Below are 22,347 nucleotides of genomic sequence, written 5' to 3'. Positions count from 1 at the left end.
CTTATGTTTAACTTCAACAGTTTCTCCTCCAGTTATTGCTCTCAGTTATTACAAAATCATTAAGTACCCTGCTACAATTTGATAACCTTCTGCCATTTTCAAACCTTAATAACTCCTCACGTGTGAATGAAGATGCAAAATGCTCATCATTCAGTTTGTTTGCTATCTGAATAGGATCATCAACAGTCGAACTATCGATATCAAGTGGACCAATCAGATTCATCCCCTTCCTATTAGTTTATATAAGTAAAAACATCCTTGCTGTTTTTTTAGCATCTTTTGCCAAAGATTTCTCGTTTCTGCCTAACCTCCGTTGTGACCTGATTACAGACTAGCTTATATCTGTCATAGACTTCTGCGTCGCTTGATAATTTATATGCATCCCATTCATTTTTCTTCTCTATCACGAGTCTCATTAGTTCATTAGATAACCATTTAGGCCTAAACCTTGAACAATATTTCTTAATAGGTATGAAACTTTCAGCAGCATCCACGATTAATTCCTTGAATGCTTGCCACTTAGAATTTACTGTTGGTAACATCGTCAGTTGATCCCACCGTACAGAATTTAACATAGCTAATTGCATAAATATCTTCCCAAAGAGTAAAATGCGTAGTTAATGGAAATATGAAAAATCATGCAAATGGAAATCACGATAACCAAACATACATTTTATTGCATTTACGTGTACAAACTGAAATGACAAGTTAACTTAATAGTGTTATGTACTGTAAATCAGCAAAATAAGTCCTCAATATTTTGTTGTTCCTCCTCGAGCTGCAATTACAGCCTTGCAACGATGTGGCTTAGAGTTAATCGAATTCTGAATATACGATTGCCCAGTTTCGTGGTACCACACCCTTACAATGCTCTCCTGCAGCGGAATCTTACTTGTTGGCTTCTTCTGACCAATTTTAGACGACATTATGTACCAGCAATTTTCAATAGGGTTCATTTCTGGACTGTTCAAATCTGGGCCAATCCAACACTGTAATGCCAGCATTTCTGAGGTATGACTGCACCTTAAGGGAGAAAAAGAGAGGGAAAACATTGGTGTAAGTATATTTTAAGCCTTGCGAGACAAGAAGACAAACTCATCATTAAATCTAAATAGCATACAACTTACCAATTTCGCTGGGTGGTAAGGTGCTGAGTCCTGTTGAAAAATGCAGTTTTGGACGTCTGTGTGGTGATCCCTAATAACGGGTTTCAGGCACTCCTCCAAGATAGCAGTGTAGGTTTCTGCATTCACCGTTCCGTTAATAAACTTAATTCGCCCTACCCTTTTGCTTGTTATGCACCCTCAGACCATCTGACCGGCGGGGATCTTTACAGTCGGTGTTATGCAGTCAGGATGGTATGCCTCAACAGATTGAGCCGTGCTGACTCAACTATAATTTTTGTAGAGTTATATAAGGTTTTTTTTTCCTCACTATTTTTGGCTAGAGTCTTTGGCTTGAACTTTGGTGGGCTCTTGGCGTCCCTCTCTTCTGCTGCCGCCGGTTGGTAGCCCCTGGTCTACCTTCGCGTGGTAGTGGCGCGTTTCCGACATGCTGATTCCGGATAGCCAAACGGCCATTTCTGCAGAGCCCTGTATCTTAAAAGTAAAACGAAGCGGAGATGAACTAACGTTCCAGGTGCCGCCCTACACAAATACATACGTACATACATACGTGCTGGTTGAATTTCGATTCGTCAGAAAAGATGACGGTGTCCCATTGCCCTTTTGTCCCCGAAACATGCGTTTTATCCCAAGCAAGTCGCTTCTTCCTCATTTTTTTTGGGTCAACAAAGGCTTCCTCTTGAGCCGATAGGCATGCAGACCGCATTCAAAAGCCGTCTTCGGATAGTTCGTGCACTTGTTTCAACACGAGAGGCCATCTCAAACTCCACTTTTAGAATCAGGAGCATTAGCATGGCGATTACGAAGGCATAGCCGTTTCAAATATCGATCTTGGGAAGACGTAGTCACTATCTTACGGCCTGATCCAGGTCTTCTGTTCACATCACCGGTTTCACGCTTTATTTTCAGCACCCGGGATACTGTTGACTGTTGGAAGCCTATTTTATCAGTGATAGCACACATAGAAAGTCCTTTCTGGGACAGAGCAACAGCTGGAGCCATGCTTACACCTCGGCAAAACAGAATACTAATGAGCAGGTATACCCTTCCAATGCCACATTTACAGAAACAGCTGATGCAATACCTTGCAACTACTGTCTGATGCAATAGAAGCGTTATCTGACACAATACCTTTGCTTTGCGATAAACAAAATGACTGTCATCACACAATATCTTATACGTTTCACTACAAATATTACTTTTTTTTAAGGTGATGCAGTTCTTTTGTTGGCTACAGTACGTATATTGTATGTCTCTGTATCGCTTGATAATAATAATCAAAACATCCATTTATTTATCTTCTCTGTCACGAGTTTCATCAGTTCAGCTTACATCCACTTTGTTCCAAACATTGAACAGTCTTGTTTGGTAGTAAATTTTTAATAGCTTCTACGAATTTTTCTCAGAATGTTTTCCGTTTAGAATTTGTTTGCAACATCATCAGTTGGTCTCACTGAATAAGAGTTAAAACTGTCTGAGGCCATTGTTGTCACCTCAAGAAAGCAAAAGCTCTACTCATTGCCCTTCACAGTAGTTAAATTTTTAAGTAAATCTCACATCAATACGCTGCAATTACTGCCACCAGTCGTTCTTTTATCTTCAGATTCTTAATACACTTAGAGTCGCCGTCAATAATTAGATAAAGAGTATTGCTTTCTCTCCTTGTCTCACTAACTATTGTAGTGTTGTAGGTTTTTTGGCGCATCAGCAACTTAGGCCTTATTTTTCCATATATATTTTGTCTGTAAACTGCGTGTGTTCTATGGCTTATTTGCTTCTTTGACGAAAAAACCATGATACCCTAGCCTAAAACCACATAATTCAGCCACGTTTTTTTGAAGAAAAAAAAAATCCATAAACATTCATCCTCTATTTTCTACCCAGTGTGGGGAGAACGGCAATTCCACCAACTGCGCTACATGTGAGGGCATCCTTCTACCACCCTGGTGTAGAACAGTCATCTAATAAATCTGGAAAGGTCATAGTACTGTGTGAGTAACTAAACCAAAAGTTTCAGTCAATTGTTACACGCATTACAGTCATTAGTTGGAACCTTAATTCATAAGACTAGGCGACTCTTTCCAGCTGTCCAACGTTCATGAACGGTGTTCCATGCCCACTGCACGCAGAGGCGAATCAGCAAGACCATCCACTAGATGGTGTGCTCGCGAATGTGTTTCTTTGCTCCCTGGTTGTAGTCTTTGCTTAACTGAGGGATCGTGATACCTCAGTTCGCCTTGCTGTCAACCAGTGGTGGTCTTCCCATCCTGGAATATTGGATGGTTATGTGTTCCTCTTCGTATCATTTCCGCCGCACATTCACTACAGTGGCCCTTGAACAGCCGACAATACCTACAGTTGCTGAGATGTTGCTCCGCCGCCTTCGTATCCCCGCAAATCATTTCCCGTTCAAACATTATCAGGGCCTTTCCTTTCCCCATTGAACAGACTTCCTACTGACGAACTGATAGACGCTATCCCTTCCGTTACTATACACTGAAAGGACAGTGTTCATGGGATACATTGTTCCGGGGAACTGCGACGCTGTCACCCCTCTCGATAGTGGACGAACCCACAACTTGGCAGACATATACACTGCATTCACGTAAACGGTAATTTGATGTCAGTATAGATAAACGTCGTGAGTTAACCGACTTTTAAAGAAGGATGATAGTGGGTGCCCGACTTAAGGATCACTCTTTCGCGGGATGGTACAGAAATTGCACTATCACTGTTCGACAGAATCAAGAGCGTATCTGGAATCAGGGGCTCACAGCTGGTGAGTATGGGCTTGACGCATCCAGGGTTCTGAGCTGGATATCATCATTGTTCTCTTTCTTGGTGATTCCTTTCTACTTCTCTCTCTCAGGGTGATTCAGAAATTTTTTTTTTGGCTGGTGCAGCTTGAACCCCAGGCTTCCTTGCACCATACGGCTAATAATAATAACAAGTGGGCTTCTCCCCCTGTTCGCCCACACCCGAGCGCCCTTTTCTACGTAAAATTTAGAGGTATACGGAATAAGTAAAATCTTTTCTACGTAAAAGACACCTGTCGAAACGCACTGACCGATATCTAATCAGGAAATGACTTATGTAATTATTTACTTGTGCATTTGTAGTGCGCAGTATTCTCAAGGTCGAATAAACATCACGGTAAAACTCCACAACGGTGTACACACTCCAACATGGCTGCAAGCAAAACAGTAGGAAAGCAATGACTGATAAGTTCTGACTCCCATTTTTCGACAAACCGACATGAACAAAGCAGTGATTGGCAGATGTCACTGCTTTCCCTGCCCACTGTCCTCCTAGGTTGACATGCCTTGGGTGTTTTACACCACATTTGCCGCTGTTTTTAAATCGGAAACTCGTTTTCCCATATTAAATGGGAAAAACTGGATGGAGGGATAAATACCATACCTAAGCCAAGGCCCCCCCCTCCTCGATGACACAAAACAATCAGAAAAGGGAGGTGACTTCACATGTCAATTATCCTATCTTCCTCGCTTTCCTCGAAGTACCTTCCAGTGAATACTATACTGGACTTCGGCCAATATCACTATGTAATTATATACCTGCGTTTAAATAGGTCACTTAGGAAAAGGCCTTATGTTTCAGGTTCCATAATGCATGAGGAATATTGTTGCATCCGAAAGAGCAGGACTAAAATATTTAACTGATATATTTAAAAACTATACAGATATTTAAAATATTGATAAAATACTAAACTACAATGTTCATTAATATACAAAACATGTTACAATGGAACATCAAATGTTTCACAGTGAATCATGTGCACGAGGTTAGTGAACGTTATGGAGGTAGTTGTCAATAATTACAGTAATTGCTTTTTTTATTATTATTATTATTTATGTAAACCACAAAGACGAGAGGAATTAGAACCTATAGTACTTAGTACCGTGCTTGGGTTGGAGGTTGAGAAGATGAAAGAAGATATTTGTTGACATTGGACTTGAGCTTCTGTAGACTATAATTTTCAGGAAATACGTATGAAGGAAAGTTGTTCCAGAAAACGGCAGTTGAATGAATAAACGAGGAAGATGAAAAGTTGGGTCTGTGAGTTTGAAGTTGGACAGTAAATGGATGTTGGCTGGTGTCGGCACGTATTCGGACTGTTTTGAAAGTGTAGAGTGTGTTTGGGGTCAAACAGCACCAGGGGTTTCCCCCATATCCACATAGTTTACACTGTCGTGCGATACAGTGCACTGTATAGGCCAGAGATTTTAAAAGTGTATGGATATTGTAGTGTGTAATGTCATGTACCGCTGTTCTTCTGGCCATTTAGCAGCCAGGCCTCTGCTGAGGCCCCCTCTTCTCCCATTGGCTCAAATAAACATCACTAGGAGGAAAACATTTTTAATATATAGATAGATACGCCATTTCCGGAATAACGTCTCATCGTGGACAGTGCTGTGAGCAGAGAAAGGTGGTGGATGAACGTGGCCTTCGACGTTTGTCTCGCATTGTTTCAGCTAACCGGAGAGCGACAGTGGCACAAATCACAGCCGACTTCAACGAGGGAGGTGCCAGCAAAGTCTTCATCAAGACCATCAGGCGATCATTAGCCGCAATAGGTTATGGAAGCCACCGACCCACCAGAGACTCATTTCTAACACGACGACACCGGACTCTACGCCTAAACTGGGCGAAAGAACATCGGCACTGAACCTTGAGTGATTGGAGATGGGTCTCTTGGTCCGATAAGTTCCGTTTCCAGTTATTTCGAGCGGACGGGAGGGTGCGAAACCGCACAAAGCTCTACGGTCGGTAATGATCTGGGGGCGTGTTCAACTTGCGCACATTGGGATATCTAGTACGTCTAGATGCATCTCTGAACGGTCCAGGTTACGTGTCCATCCTTGTTCTTGCAGACCATCTGCATCCCTTCATGTTCATTGTGCACCCACAAAGCAATGGACTTTTCCAGCATGACAATGCACCTCCCCACAGAGCCGTGGTAACTAGAACCTGGTTCGAAGATCATCCCACAGATTTTACCACCATGGAATAGCTTCCCTATACACTGGACGTGAATTTTGTGGAGCATCTTTGGGATGCTGTGGAAAGGTCCGTTCGAGCTTTGCATCCTCCACCCAGGAATGCGATGGAATTATGGAAAGTGGTGCGGCAAGCATTGACGGAAATGCCTGTGGAACGCTTTCGTGAACTAGTGGACTGAATGCTTCGCCGTGTGACTACCGTTATAGGGGCAAAAGGTAGGCCTACCTATTAATAGCGCATGGTTTGTCTCCTCCGCTAAGTGTATGTGCCGCGGCAGTCGATGACTATTCCTGGAGGCTGTGGAATGCATCTGCTTGATATATATTAGAAAAAAATTAAATAATAATTTAACGATTTTTTATTTTTCCGATTTGAATGAAATTTGGGAGACAAAGTTTTTCAGCAAATCTTTTTAAAGTAGCGAAATATTAATTTCATGAAAGTATGTTTAATGGCAGTCGAGTTTTTAGATGAGGACTGATTGATTTGCCGACGACAATTGGCACTTCACTCGTATCAGAACCCTTCTAAAAAAGTATTACTCACAAAATGCACATCTAGAGCGCCCAGGAATTTTCTGTAGCTGAGACTGGGCACCAGAGTCACGTGACATAGAGAAGACTGGATCTCTTTGGAAGGAGAAGAAGACTGGGAGGGGAATTGTAGTCTTGCCAGTATACAAGATAAAATTTTTATTCAAAATGGTTTTTAACTGTCAGTTTCGTCTTTCTTGAGATAAGAGGACACCTTATTAAAAAACGGAGCGCCTGGCCCCCGCAGCACCATAACAATAAATTCGGCCGTCCCCCACCACAACATTGCCGAGATACCACCGCGGGATCATTAACGCTCTAATGAGGTACCTGACGGTATTCTGATTTCGCCACTGTCTTCCTAGCATAAAATGAAATCGCTTCCTTTACAATATTTCAAAATCAAAATTATTCAAAATTTTCTAATATAAAATTTATAGGGGCTCACATCTGGTGAGTATGGGCTTAACACACCCAGGGTCCTGAGCTGGATATCATCAGTCTTCTCTTTCTTGGTTATTCCTTTCTACCTCTCTCTATTTCTCTCAGGGTTACTCGGAATTTTTTCTGGCTGATGCAGCATAAGCCTCACCCTTCCTTGCACTATATGGCTGATAATAATAATAAATAATATCAAATTTTATATTAGTCATCATCATCATGAACTTGGCTTAGATCTTTTAAGACCTGTTCCGTTGTAACTCTTGGAAGTCGTCTTGATCTCGCCATCGTTGTCTTGGTCGACCAACATCTCTCTTGCCTGTAGGTTTGTAGTTAAAGGCTAATTTAGGGATCCTGTCTTGGTTCATTCTTTCTATGTGGCTGATCCATTTTTCCTGATACCGTTTTATGTCATTTACTATGTTATCTACTTATAATTTCTCGCGGATATCTAAATTTCTTTGGTGGTCTAGTCTTGTAAAGCCTAATAATGGTCTTAAAATCTCATTTGTGCTGCTTCAAGATTTTGTGCATCTTTCTTATTTTATGACCCAAGCCTCACAGCTGTAGAAGAGGGCTGGTTTTGAAGTGATGTTATGCAGTCGTAATTTTGTTTCAATTGTCATTTGTTTTCCGAAGTGGCGTTTAATCGTTCCATTCATTATATTATATTTTTGTAGTATAGTGTGGATGTCTTTCCCTTCATTTGATATTAAATTTCCCAAATAGGTGAAGTCAGATATTTGTTCTATTATTTTATCATCAATAACAATTTTGACTCTTTGTATATTTTTTCCACATAATCCCATTGATTTTGTTTTTGAGTTGGAGATTTTCATCTCGTACTTTTTACATATTTTATTAAATTCATTTGCTGCTATCTGCAGTTCAATTTCGGATTTTGCAATTATTACTTGATCATAGGCATATAATATAGTTTGGTTTTATTCCTGTTGTTCAACTGTATTCCGTTGTTAATTGTTTGTTTAAATTCTTTAAGAATTTTATTGATGTAGATATTAAATAAATTTGGTGATAGTCCCATCCTTGTTTCACTCCTTTATTGGTGTTAATTGGATCTGATAGTTGGCCATTACAATATTTTTTATACAGACTTTTGAGTTTTTATATAGGCTTTGTATCGCTTTCCGGAATTGGGTTGAGATATTTTCTTCACGTAGAATCTGTATTTCTTCACGTAGTTTCTTCCATGGCGAACTCCCGCCATGGAAGAAAGTGTGTTGAATGCCGTCCAGAATAATCCTACGACCAGCATACGTGCCGTTGCCTCTGCCTTAGGAGTGTCTCGTTGCAGTGTACAGCGTGTCTGGCACGACGATTCCTTACACCCCTTTCATCTCCAAAGGGTTCAGTTACTGCTCCCCCAAGATCATCCTGCACGCGTGGCTTTTGCGCAGTGGTTTCTCCAAGAAATTGTTCAAGACTTGAATTTTTCAGCCTATGTTTTGTTCACGGATGAGGCTGATTTCACTCGGGAAGGCTTATTCAATCAGCACAATGCTCATGTGTGGGCTCACGACAACCCACACGGTGTGCGCCCCCATGAGACACAACATTGCTTCGCAAAAAATGTGTGGGCAGGTATGGTCGGTGACTGCTTAGTTGGCCCATACCTGTAACCATCTCGCATGAACTCCGCTAAATATCGGATCTTTCTTGAACAAGTTCTACCAGAGTTACTTGACGTTACTTGTTCCAGCAAATCTGAGATGCAACATTTGGTTTCAACATGACGGGGCGCCTGCCCATTATGGAAGGTGTGTTCGTGACCATTTGAACAGGCGTTTTGGGCGTCGATGGATTGGTCGTGGTGGATCTATTGCCTGGCCCCCACGCTCACCTGATTTACCGAGCCTTGATTTCTTTCTGTGGGGGGGGCCTCAAATCTATCGTGTATGAATCGCCTGCTGAGACGGAAATGGATCTCGTCTGCGCTGCTGCTACTGTCAAAGAAACTCCAGGTGTGTTCGACCGTGTCTGCCAATCCATGCTGCGTCGGTGTAACGCATGCATCGCGTCTCATGGTGGAACCTTCGAGCATCTGTTGTAACATCATGAAATGCATCCATCTCTTACTCCATTGTTAATATTATGTCAAATAAATTTGCCACTAATTACTGTCTTGTGTAATTTCTGCTTCTTGTGCCTCTGCTACTACTTTCCCGTGACGTTTCCGGTTATGGGTTCCTATGCGATTCACATTCCTTCAGATATTACCTACTTCCCCTAAACGTTTGTACCAATATTTGTGAGACACCCTGTATATAATTTTCAGTATCCAGTATTATCTACGAGTTCCGTTTATATAACTTCCGTATCAAGTTATGTATTAATTATTTATGTTACGTTTGTAATCTAAGTCGTTATGTGTATTTAGTTAAAAAGTACAATTTAATTGACAATGAAGTTTAACAAGATTAATAGATTTTACTGATTAATTGACAATATTATATTATACACTATACTATACTACGCTTACGCTATCTAGTTGTGGCGCCTCCGTAGCCAGGTGGGAAGGAGCAGCAGTGCGTAGCACACGCTTCTTGATTGGACCGGGGTTCGAGCCCGTCACCACCAAATACGGAGCATGCGGAAAGGTCAGGGAATGACCACCGCACCGGAGCAATATGGCCTTAGTTGCTAATGCTCTTAAAAACCAAATAACAACAACAACAACAGCTATCTAGTTTGGGATATAACGTTGTATCGTATAACAATGGCGGCAAGTCAAGAACGATAAATCTATGGACACTTAAGTGTTAATTAACTTCCAAATCTCGCTGTCTCAATTCAGAATAAACTAAGGATCCTGACCAGGTCTATAAGCTACTTATAGAAAATAATTTAATATAACAATTGGTCAATAAAGCGGCTAAATATGGCTAAAAAAACTTCTCGTTCAGCGGAGCTTCAACTTGTAACACGTGGATTTGATACCCTTACCGATACCTACAAAATCTCTATCTAAGTTAAACCTTAATCTAAGTATCGTAACTAGGAATATAAAGCTACTTTAGAAAATAAGTTAATATGCCAATTTAAGCTAATAAAACAGAAAAAAATTTCTCTATTCCAGGAACAGTAAAAAACTTCGCCTGCACAAGGCTACTCCAGTTGACAGCAGTATTATCCCTCTGTAGTTGTTAGGGTTATCTGGAGCCTTTTTTTGTTCAAATTGATTACTATTCCTGCTGTTTCCCAATCTTTAGGTATCTATTGCTTATGCCATATGATGTTAAATAATTTTATTAGTGCGTTTTTTAGTAAGGTGCCCCCATATTTAAAGAGTTCTACATTCAAATTGTCTATGCCTGGGCTTTTTCGGTTTTTTGATTTTTGTAATATTAACTCTAGTTCTTCCATTGTTATATTTTCTTCATCTTTGTTTATCACAAATTCATCTTCCAATTCCCTAGTGCCTGGGTTATACCATAGTTTGGAATAGTGTTGCTTGCATTCTGATTGGGAGATGGAGCTGGTTTTTATTTGATCATTTGTGTCTAGTTGTAATTTCTTAAAAATTTTAAAACCTCTTCTCTGTCGGCCCGTGATATCGCGGTCTAAAGATTTAACAAATTTATCCCAGTCATCTCGCCGGATTCTTCTGGTTAGTTTTCTGACTTCTGCTCTAAGCTTTTTATATTTTATGTGTAAATGTAGGTCTTTAGTTCGTAGGAACAATTTAAAGGTCTTTTTTTCTCATTGATTGTTTGTTTCAATTCTTCATTCCAAGTTCTTAGCCAGTTTTTTATTTTTTTATAGGTTTATATCCAAGGCTTTCTTCAGCAGCTCCCAGAATTGATTTTTTCATGTTTGACCAGATTTCCTCAACATTATCACTTTCATCTGATTTGAGTTTATCTTTCAATCGACTTTTATACAGGAATTTAGTGCTTTCATCTTCCAACAAATGTATTTTTAATTTCTTAGTAGTTTTTGTTGGTATTTTCTTCTTTTTATTTTGAAAGTGCTTTCTACTAGGTAGTGATCACTGTCAATTTCACTGCCTCTGAATATTCTAGTGTCTCTAATTTTGTCATTTAAATTTTCATTAATGATAATATAATCTATTATAGACTTTATGTTTCTTGCTTCCCATGTGAATTTATGGATATTCTTGTGTCTGAAAAAGGTATTTGTAATTTTAAGTTTATTAAAAATGCAGAAGTCTATCAGGCATCTTCCATTATTGTTGACCACGGGTTCGCCTTCTGATCCTATACATTTGTGAACTGATTGAGCACCAACCGTTGCATTAAAATCTCCTGCTAGTATGAGATACTCGTTTTTGTTAGTTTGGTCTATGATCTGTTGTAATTCGTCATAAAATTCTGCGGTTTCATCAATGTTGCCTTCTACTGGTGCGTAGATGCCAATGATTGTTATTGTATAAGATAGAATTTTTAGTCTTAATTTCAATATTCTGGGTGATATTCTTTCCCATTTTTTCTTTATTATAATAGCAACTCCCGATGATGTGGGCATCATCGGGAGTTGATACGCCGGAGTATATCATTATGAAGTTACCTATTTCTTTGGATCCTTTGTTCTTCTTTTTTGTTTCGGTAATGACTTCTATGTCAATGTTTCTATTTTCTAGTTCCATGGTCAATTCATCTAATTTGTGATTTGTTCCCCTAACATTCCAAGTTGCTACTTTAAGTTCCTTAATCGTAGTCCTATATCCATTGCCTAGGTTGTTACCCTTGAGATCCGTCCAGTTTTTTCCCTTGAGCTTATTTCGAGTATTTAGAATGTTCCACGGATAGGTTACCAGCCTTTCGCGGGGTAAGTCTAGTGGTGGGGCTGCCACCTTATAGCCTCTAGATAGACTTCATTTTATATTAGTAAACTTTTATATTCAAAATTTTATATTTTAGTTCAGACTTTGCCCGTTAGAGGGCACACTGGTTTCGTATGCAAACAATCTGTGTTGTAGTTTAATCGTTATTTATCCGTTTTGGTGGCAGTGTTGGTGTGGGTTTGTTATCATATAATTTGTTTCACGTCATCATTTTTATATAAATTTTTGTTCGTCAGATATATTATTATTTGCGCGATGTCTGATAGTGATTCTGGCGTAGATACAGGTAGTGACAGCAACGAAAGTACCAGTATGTCAGTGGAATCTCCTCCGCGTCATGAAGATAAAGTAAGTTATAAAACGTATTGCCATTATAGATTAACGCTTTTTTTGTGTGTTTTGTAATAGGTTAGCTCATTAAGGTTATTGTTACGTACCAAGTTTTTTTGATTGAAGTTAGGAACGACGCTTATAGTTCAAATAATAATTTTGCTCCACAGTTAATATATTGCATTTATCTTGCTTTTTGTGCTATTGTTTACCTGAGTCATGGTGTGACACAGATATTTAAAACTTTAGAACAGGGTTCCCCCTCCAAAATAGTGGCGAGAGGAAGAAGGCAGCGATTGACATACCTAACCCGCTATGGTTAAGTGTTAGTTAGGGTGTTTATCTCTGCCTTTCATTGCTACTGTTTTTAAATCAGGAGAACTCGTTTTCCTTTTTTAAAACAGGGGAGGGGGGGGATAAACACCGTACGACTGAGGCAGTCTGGAGGGGAGGGGGAGATCCTATCTTGGCTGATCTTTAGAATAGGGTGGACCCTATTTTAAAGATCAGCCCAGATAGGATTTTTACTTGCGCATATTACACCCTTTAATTGAGTATGCTTGACAGATATGATAAATTCTGCTATGGTAAGTAAGGGGAGGATGATAGCACATACTTCACAAATTGATAGTGCAGTTATTAAATAGCGAATTAATGCATTGGATGGTTGTAAATTATCAAGAGATGCAAAAACCGACAGTAAGTGCAAACCCCCTCTGCAATTAAGTCAAGGGGGTTAGGCAAGCTAACACAAATTATGAGAAATATTTGGCTAAGAATGCAAAGAAAAGTAGCAAAGGATTCTTTGCTGATGGTAACATTACTATAAAGGGTGAACCACATTGGCCCACTGGTATGAATGGCGTAATTATTGATTCTGTTCAGGTTGCTGACAAACTGGGCAAATATTTTACATCTACATCCATAAGTGAAGTTTTTATGGATAAGAATGCCAAAAGTATACTAAGTTATAACTGGAAGATAATTTTATGATCAGGACCGATCTGTGATATTTGGCACCCTTCTCCCAATTCTCCAACAAAAATTTTGTATACGTACTTCAACCCCAGGGGCTCACATCTGGTGAGTATGGGCTTGGCACACCCAGGGTCCTGAGCTGGATATCATCATTCTTCTCTTTCTTGGTGATTCCTTTCTACTTCTGATTTTTTCTCTCTCTCTCTCTCTCTCTCTCTCTCTCTCTCTCTCTCTCTTTCAGGGTAACTCGGGAATTTTTTTTTTGCTGGTGCAGCATAAGCCTCAGGCTTCCTTGCACCATATGCCTAATAATAATAATAATGTTTGTGTGCAAGGAAGAAAATGAAAATTACATATTTACCACAATTGCATATACTTAAATTATTTATTAAATTACTTGAAAATGGATGTCATATAAATATTGCAATAAGTGTATTGCTAACAGTAAGAGCGTCATTCTCCTGCCTAGTCAAATGTTACGTTGTATTGCCAATCACTAAACCCATTGTTAGCAATGTTGCAAAATTAAATAATTTACAACAAAAGCAGTATACTGAATCTTTTAATTTGGAATATAAAAAGCCCCATCCCTTCTGTCTTGTCTAACCATTTTAAATACATTATGATGTATTTAAAATGGCACTTGGTGTCACCCTTCTAGGTGACACCAAGTTTTTGTTAGCCCAATTAAATTTAAGGAATGTGGTTCTGTTTGTACCTCAGCTAAAGATAAAGCTGACCTACTAGCATCCTACTTTTCTTCTAACTTATGTATTGATGTTCTTGGTAAATATCCTACCATTCCCAGTACACTCTGTCCAGTGCCTCCTGTGGTCTTCCATCAAAAGGATGCCAAGAAAGCACCAGGTCGTGATGGTATTTCTCAACTAGTTCTCAAAACCCTTGGTCCTGATCGTACTCCTGTTCTGTGTCACCTTTTTACACTTTCTTATTTTACTGCTGTTTTCCTTTCTGCATAGAAATTTGCTCATATCCCACCAGTTCCTCTCATGTATAAAATTTAAACATAAAATGTTTGCATTCAGTGAAAGGATGATAAATTTGTCCTTCTAATTATCATCACATTACATTTATTTCTATTTTTCTAAAGTAATGGAGAAATCCATTAACTGCCAAGTGCTTGTTTTACTGAGCCAACTCTTAAACTGCGTAGAAATCTTCCATCTGATCAATGATTGCCAGTATGGACTCCATCATTATCGATCAACTGGTGATATACTGGCTTGTATTACCCAACTATGAACCAATTCAATAGAAAATTTTAGTAAAACTCAAGCAGTTGCTGTTGATATTTCAAGGGCTTTTGATTGTGTTTGGCATAAAGGTCTTCTAAACAAGCCTCCATCTTATGGTTTGCTAACTTTTTTAATTGGGTAACCAGTTTTTTCTCTGACCGCTCACTGCAGGTGATGGTAGATGCCTTCTAACTTTTCCACTAATGCTGGCATCCACCATGGTTTATTTCTTTATCCTACTCTTTTCGTCTTGTTTGTTAATGACTTTCTTCCATTGACTGGAAATTTTATCCATAGTTTTGCTGATGATAGCACATTGCATTCCACTTTCCATTTTGAGAAACCTTGCCCTGCACAGACAGCTTAGACTTCTCGAATATCCACTACCAGTTCCTTAAATGTCGATTTCCAGGCAATTCTTGTGTGGGGCAAGGATATCTTAATTGATTTCAATCCTTCTAAAACACAGTCCTGTCTTACATCTCACAAAAAGGATTCTTCTTCCCCTAGCTTATCTTCGATGATACTCAGTTGTTGCTTTTGTTTTTTTTTGTTTTGGTTTTTTTTTTAGGAGCATTAGCAACTAAGGCCATATTGCTCCGGGGATATGCAGTGGTCATTCCCTGACCTTTCTGCATTCTCCATATTTGGTGGTCACGGGCTCGAACCCCGGTCTAATCAAGAAGCGTGTGCTATGGCACTGCTGCTCCTGCCCACCTGGCTACGGAGGCGCCCTACTGGGGATTACCCTGACTTCTGATCCCTCTTGGAATAAGCACATCACAAATATTTCTTTCTCTGCATCTAAAATTTCTCTTTCATTCTCAGTGTTACTTTTCTTTCAAATAGTTATTCACTCAATACAAATCTCAAATCTGCCTTACCATGGAATATCGTTTCCACATCTAGGGTGGTTCTGTGCCGGGCCCATTGTTGTTTTCTATATTTATTAATGATATTGATAAAGATATATCATGTTTATGGCTAAGTTTGCAAATGATACAAAGTTTGGCAGGGTGGTTAATGACATTAACCAAGGTATGTTACAGCAACAAGGTCTAGAAAAATTAGTCAGATGGGCTGAGAAATGGCAGTTGAAGTTAACATTGTCAAATACAAGGTACTACATATGGATAACAGTAATCCCACTTTAACATACGAACTGTGTGGTACTACACTCAGGTTAGTGGAAAATGAAAAGAGACTTGGAGGTAAATGTGCAGTCATATATAATTTTTTTGAGCAGTGCAGAAAGGATGCCATGACAACTCATGGGGTTTTATCAATTATATACAAGAACTTTTGTAGTAGGGAAAAGGAGGTGATTATTCCCTTGTACAAGGTAATGGTTAGGCCTCATCTTGAGTACTCCATTCAGGTCTCAAAGCCTCATTTTAGAAATTATGTATATCTGCAGGAATGGGGATGCAGAGGACTGTGGATTGAAGGGAACAAAAAAGTGGTCTTACCAAGAAAGGCTTCAGTTCTAGAAATTGTAGCATCTGGAGACTAGGCACTTGCAAGATCTGATTGAGGTGTTTAAGGCTTGAATGGATTGAGTAAGTGCAGTGCTGATGGTATTCTTTCTCACGCTCAGAATGCACATATGAGTGGGCACAAATTCAAATTGAGGAAGGGCAGTTGCAGAATAGATGTATTGAAATTTACTTTCAGCCAGTGGGTGCTTGATTTTTGAAACAAACTTCCATCTGTTGTGGAATTGAGTAGTTTGAATGAAATAAAGGAAGAACTAGACAAATTATTGGAATCGGACAGGTGATGTGGGAGATCTTTTTTTTTTTTATTTGGTTGATTCTTAATAATCCTGGTTTCTTGAATTTTACTGCTACTAACCACAGAAATGATTGAATAGGCCTTTAAAGAGTTCTACCAGTTTCTTACAGAAACTGAACTCAGACCTGACCTCTTCAAACCATGTGATTATCATGTGTTCTTGGCGATTCCCTTCTACTTCTCTCTCTCTCTCTCAGGGTAACTCGGGAAATTTTTTTTTTTTTTTTTTTTTTTGGCTGGTGCAGCATAAGCCTTAGGCTTCCTTGCACCATACAGCTAATAATAATAAAAATCCCAGTACTTCTGATAACATTGTGTATACATAAAATTGGACTACTGAAGTTCATATCTTTTCTTTTCGTAGTAGTAGTAGTGGCATGTGATGCAAGAAAGCAAATGTATGAGCTTATGCAGCATCAGCCAAAAAAAAAAAAAAAAATCACACCATTCCCTCCAAATGCCTGTCCAGTTCCTCCTTAAATTTATTCAACCTATCAACTTCCACAACGACAGATGGAAGTTTGTTCCAGCAATTAACCACCCGCTGGCTAAAGGCAAATTTCCGCACATCTATTCTACATCTGTCTTTTCTTAATTTGAATTTATGCCCCCTTAGGTTCGTAATCTGAACAAGTGGAAGGATCCCATCAGAATTCAGCGTGCTTAACCCATTCAAGGCCTTATATACCTCAATCAGATCACCACGCAGGTGCCTAGTCTCCAGCCACTGCAATTTGCAGAACTTAAGCCTCTCTTGGTAAGAGGATCCCTTCATTCCCCTCACCAATCTTGTTGCCCTTCTCTGTACACGCTGGCGCCTCCGTAGCCAGGTGGGAAGGAGCAGCAGTGCATAGCACACGCTTCTTGATTAGACCTGGGTTCGAGCCCGTCACCACCAAATATGGAGGATGCGGAAAGGTCAGGGAATGACCACCGCATATCCCGGAGCAATATGGCCTTAGTTGCTAATGCTCCTAAAAACCAAACAACAAACAACAATCTGTACACGCTCAAGTAAATCTACATCCTTCCTAAAATGAGGCCTCCAGACCTGTACGCAGTACTCAAGGCGTGGCCTGACCATTGCCTTATACAGAGGGATAATCACCTCCTTTTCCCTGCTAGCAAAATTCCTATATATCATTGACAAAACCCCATGACCTGCCCTGGCAGCCTGTCTGCATTGCTCAGAGAACTTCATATCTGACTGCACAATTACTCCCAGGTCTTTTTCATTTTCTACCACCTTAAGTGTAGTACCACACAGTTGGTACGTTTCTCTGGGGTTACTTCTATCCATATGCAGTACTTTGCATTTGTCAAGGTTAAACTTCAGTTGCCACTTCTTAGCCCATCTGCCCAAATTATCTAGATCCTGTTGCAGTAGCACACTGCCTTTACTGTCATTAACAACCCTGCTAACCTTTGTATCATCTGCAAACTTCGACATTAAGCCTGATATACCTTCATCAATATCATTGATAAATATACAAAACAACAGCGGACCTAACACCGAACCCTGTGGGACTCCACTAATAACATTAGTCCAAGAAGAGCAGCACCCATTGATTACCACCCTCTGTCTTCTCGCACTTAACCATCCTTTTATCCATTGTAGCAACTTACCCTTAATACCATTCTGCTCCAATTTGTACAATAGTCTTCCATGCGCAACAGTGTCAAAAGCTTTCCTGAAATCCAAATATATGATATCAAAATTATTTTTTGCATCCAGTTCCTTTGTAACCACATCATAATATCCTATCAAATTTGTCAGACAAGACTTTCCCTTAACAAACCCATGCTGTGTCTGAATTATTGCTGCAGTCTTGTCTAGATGATCCTGCAATGCATCTTTAACCAGCGACTCCATTATTTTACCCGGAACAGAAGTTAAACTAACTGGTCTGTAATTACTCCTATCACCCTTCGATCCCCCTTTGTGAATTGGGGATACATTTGCACATCTCCAGTCCATGGGAACCTCCCCTGAGTCCAAGGATGCTCTCATAATTATGGCTAAGGGTTTGCTTAGTTGCTTTGCCACCTCCTTTAATATAACTGGATAGATCCCATCCACCCCAGGTGCTTTTCTTACGTTTAACTTCAACAATTTCTCTTCCACTTTGCTCTCAGTTATTACAAGATCATTAATCACCCTGCTACAATTTGATAACCTTCTGCCATTTTCAAACCTTAATAATTCCTCACGTGTGAATGTAGATGCAAAATACTCAACCTTTCTGGCAACCATGACTAATCTGCCTAAAGTTAGAATTGGCTGTAAGAGTATTAAAAGTAATGAGGAATTACTGAACAGTTTGGAGTGTACTAGAAGTAATCAAATATCCAATTAAAAACTTTCTCAACTAAATACCGCGAAGCAAGCATGGGATATATATGAGGGTTAAAAAGAATATAGTAATGCTAGGACAATGGTTAATGAATTTTAAATACTGGTTTTTCAAATGAATTTGAAATGCTGACATAACAGGAAGGAATTCAATTATACTCACAGCATAGATTTGCTAAGGGGGCCATCTTGTGTGACAAATCTGATTGGATATTATGATGTAGTAAGAAAGGAACCGGATTTAAAAAAAATAATTTTGATATCATTTACTTGAATTTCAGGAAAGCTTTTGTTACTGTTGCACATGAAAGACTGCCGTACAAATTAGAGCAGTGTAGCTTTAATGGCAAGTACTGCTCTGGATAAAGGGATGGTTGAGTGGAAGAAGACGGAGTGTCCTCCGTAGCCGAGTGGGCAGGAGCGGGAGTGCAGTAGCACACGCTCTTTGAGTAGACCGGGGTTCAAGCCCCTGACTGCCGAATACGGTCGATCTGCCAACCCGCACTGGACCAGCGTGGCAGATTATGGTCCATTTCCCTCAGCATGAATTGTTGAGGAGGCTTCCATCCTGCAGTGGGTTGATAATGGCTGCACTTTACTGCTCTGGATAAAGGGATGGTTGAGTGGAAGAAGACGGAGTGTGGTTATTAATGGACACTGCTCTTCATGGACTTAATGTTAATAGTAGAGTTATTCAGGGGATTCTATGCTGGGATCATTGTTATTTTCTATATTTATTAATTAACTATATAGTATCGGTGTAAATACACTATAGTTAACCCATAAATTTGAACTACGTAAGTAGTGTAAAAGCCATCGTTTTAATTATATCTCATATTGTGGTTGCCTTCACAATAGCGGTATTGCTATCTCATTGTGAAGACGTGTGCAATCTCATCAAATGATCGTCTTGGTGGTGGTATCCTCTGAAAATAAATAACAGTAGTCTTCTCTACTAGAGAAGCGTTATTTATTTGAAGTAGTGCAATACCGCTATCTCGTTGTGAAGGCAACCTCAATATGAGATACAATTAAAATGATGCCTTCTACACTACTTACGCAGTTCAAATTTATGGGTTAGTTAACTATGGTGTATTTACACTGATACTATATAGTTAATTACCAAAACCCATAAGAATTATGCCTTGTGCATTTCATTTTCAAATTACATATTTATTAATGAATATTGGTGAAGATATATGAGGCCTAATATCTAAGTTAGTAACTGATAGAAAGTTTGGCAGGATGGTTAATGACAATAATCAGGGTAAGCTACTGCAACAAGATCCAAAAAAATTAGGCAGACGGGCTGAGAAATGGTACTTGAAGGGTTTTTTTTTTTGTTAATGCTTTATAAGCTTGCTTTCCTCTATCATGTTCCACCACTACCACCACTACTACTAGTAATAATAATAGTAATAATTAAAAGGAGCATGATTAGCCCAGTGGTTACAATGCCAGACCACCAATGTAATAGACCTGAGTTTGAATTCCGCCACAAGGGGACCAATGCAGAAGTCACTTCATTGGCCTACCTCCCCAAAGTAGAAGTGATGGTTGAGGCAGGGACTTGTGGCATCTGTTGTTGCTTCCAACAACTTCCACTCACCACTGGATGCAAAAGCCAAAGCTAAACAGGTCAACTTCCATAGCTGGATGAAGATGAGAAGTAGAAACATTGAACATACTGCATTGAGTATGGTGCAGGATAAAGTCACTTGCATTCAGGCCTTAGGCAGAGGGGTTGGTTTGAAAGGTTGGAGACTGTCTCCTGAAGATGACAGTGGAACAAGTGGTGCTGTTTCCCGTATGGCTACCACAACTAAAGGGCAAGACCATCCAGCCCAACCAACTGGAAGTGCTTCCTGCACAACACTAGTGATCATCCAAGAGGGAAGAAGAAACCAATTTGCGAAGTGGAGCATCGAAATGAATACATTCATCATGCGAGCATACTATGAAGTAATCAAGCTAGAAGGATATGACAGTGTAAAGGATGAAACTACACACCAAGTGGTTTGAACTGTTCAGGTCACTGAACAGTAAATAGCAGACCAGAGATGGATGGACCTTCATTATGAAGAACCTGATAACTCTTGCAGCCTTGGATAAAATCAAGTGGGATGTGAGCAATCAACTACAAAGGACAAGGAATATGGACACAGCTGAAACAGAATTAGAAGAGGAACAGCAAATACAAGAAGTAAACTCACTGCAGCCAAAGTGGAAAGAAACGAGGTTGCATTATTCAGAATAGAAGAAGAGTGAACGAAGGCCCTAGCAGAATTTGAGGTAATGTACCCCACAAAGACTAATTCCATACAATGCAAGTCACCGACCACCTCAGTTGGTGAATAATACTGGATTGTCAACAACAATGAAGTAACACCACACTGCTGCTTACTGTGTTGCTGTAGCAGCCACCAGATTGAATGCAAGAGAAACCAGAGAGCAACAGAAACACAAAATGCAAAGACAAAAACCACCAGCCTGGAAAAGAAAGCTACAAAAGAAGATAGATCTAAGAGGGAAGATAGACCAACTTACCCAGTACCAATGGGGTAACAGAAGCAAGAAACTGAGCAGAAAAATGAAAACCATCCTCAAGAAGGACAGCAAACACAGGACCTATAATCAGAGGGTTGAAGAACAGCTTGACACCCTCAAGCAGAACCTCCTGGCACTTATCAAGAGACTTTACAATACAGGAAGAGTGTGCAGAACAAAACAGAAAACTGGATTTTTGACAAAAACCAGAGCGCCTTCTACAAGAAAACTGGATAAGAGGAGAAGGAAGGGAACAAAGCCCCCTACCAGAAGGTACTTGAGAAGATCTGGGGCAACCCGTGAGCAGCAGAGTTAGCCATAACGGCTGTGCCCACTGGCTAGACCTAGAATGGAAGAAAACCAAGGACTTACAGGAGGTGACAGAATGGAAGATTTCAGAGGAAGAAGTACAACAGTGGATTCAGGAAGTGTCACAACTGGTGAACCCCAGGGATAGATAACATTGACAAGTGTTGGTACAAAAAGTTGAGTTGTACACACATGTACATAGTGGAGCATTTACCTATATATATATATATATATATATATATATATATATATATATATATATAGGTAAAGGTGGCATCCAGAACATTAGTTCAAATCCACTGCATGTCATTGTGATACTATAAACTATGTAAAAAAGGCCAGATATGTGCATTGTCATGTTTGTGTAGTAAGTAGTGTTATGTTGTTTCGTTGTGCTGGCCTCTTAGCTACACAGAGCATCAGTCATCCCGCAACTGCTTCGGTGTACTTGTCCACCACCACCACAGAAATTTGGTCCAGATCCCGTAATAGGGAATCATATTGACAAGCCACGTGAGAAACTCGCCAAACCTGATTCCCCTCTCCCAAACCCCACCTCTAGTGGCCCAAGCCTGATGGATGGGGGGCAAAAAAAAGTGAATGTGACAACCAAAACCTACTTATAACTATCTAAAACCTGTAATGGAGCAAATAATGGTCTTCAGACATCCAACACACTGCCTATATATTAAAAAAAAAAAAAAAAAAAAAAGGGGAAAAAGAGAGAAACAGAAGATTTAAAATATTCTCTGCATTACCAGAAAGTATTTCATTGATTGTTCAAACTAAATCTTCTGCCACGGAAGAACTTCTTTCTGTAAACTTCACGATTTCA

The 22,347-nt window shown here is 39.7% G+C and overlaps 1 protein-coding gene across 1 annotated transcript in view; it reads left to right on the top strand.

Annotated features, from left to right (window-relative positions):
• The first annotated feature begins 12,112 nt into the window (after nt 1–12,112).
• The window catches only part of LOC150078935 (ankyrin repeat domain-containing protein 54-like), a 103,052-nt gene continuing 92,817 nt past the window's right edge, over nt 12,113–22,347 (top strand). The window contains exon 1 of the mRNA XM_090383049.1: nt 12,113–12,293. Within this exon, the coding sequence (XP_090239175.1) occupies nt 12,201–12,293 (93 nt within the window). The 5' untranslated portion in view covers nt 12,113–12,200. The remainder of the gene's footprint in view (nt 12,294–22,347) is intronic.

Source organism: Mastigoproctus giganteus, chromosome 10 (assembly GCF_048544385.1).
Source record: "Mastigoproctus giganteus isolate SK-2022 chromosome 10, ASM4854438v1, whole genome shotgun sequence".
NCBI lineage: Eukaryota > Metazoa > Arthropoda > Arachnida > Uropygi > Thelyphonidae > Mastigoproctus > Mastigoproctus giganteus.
The sequence above is the reverse complement of the archived record's forward strand: the minus strand, read 5'-3'. Positions and strand labels throughout refer to the sequence as shown.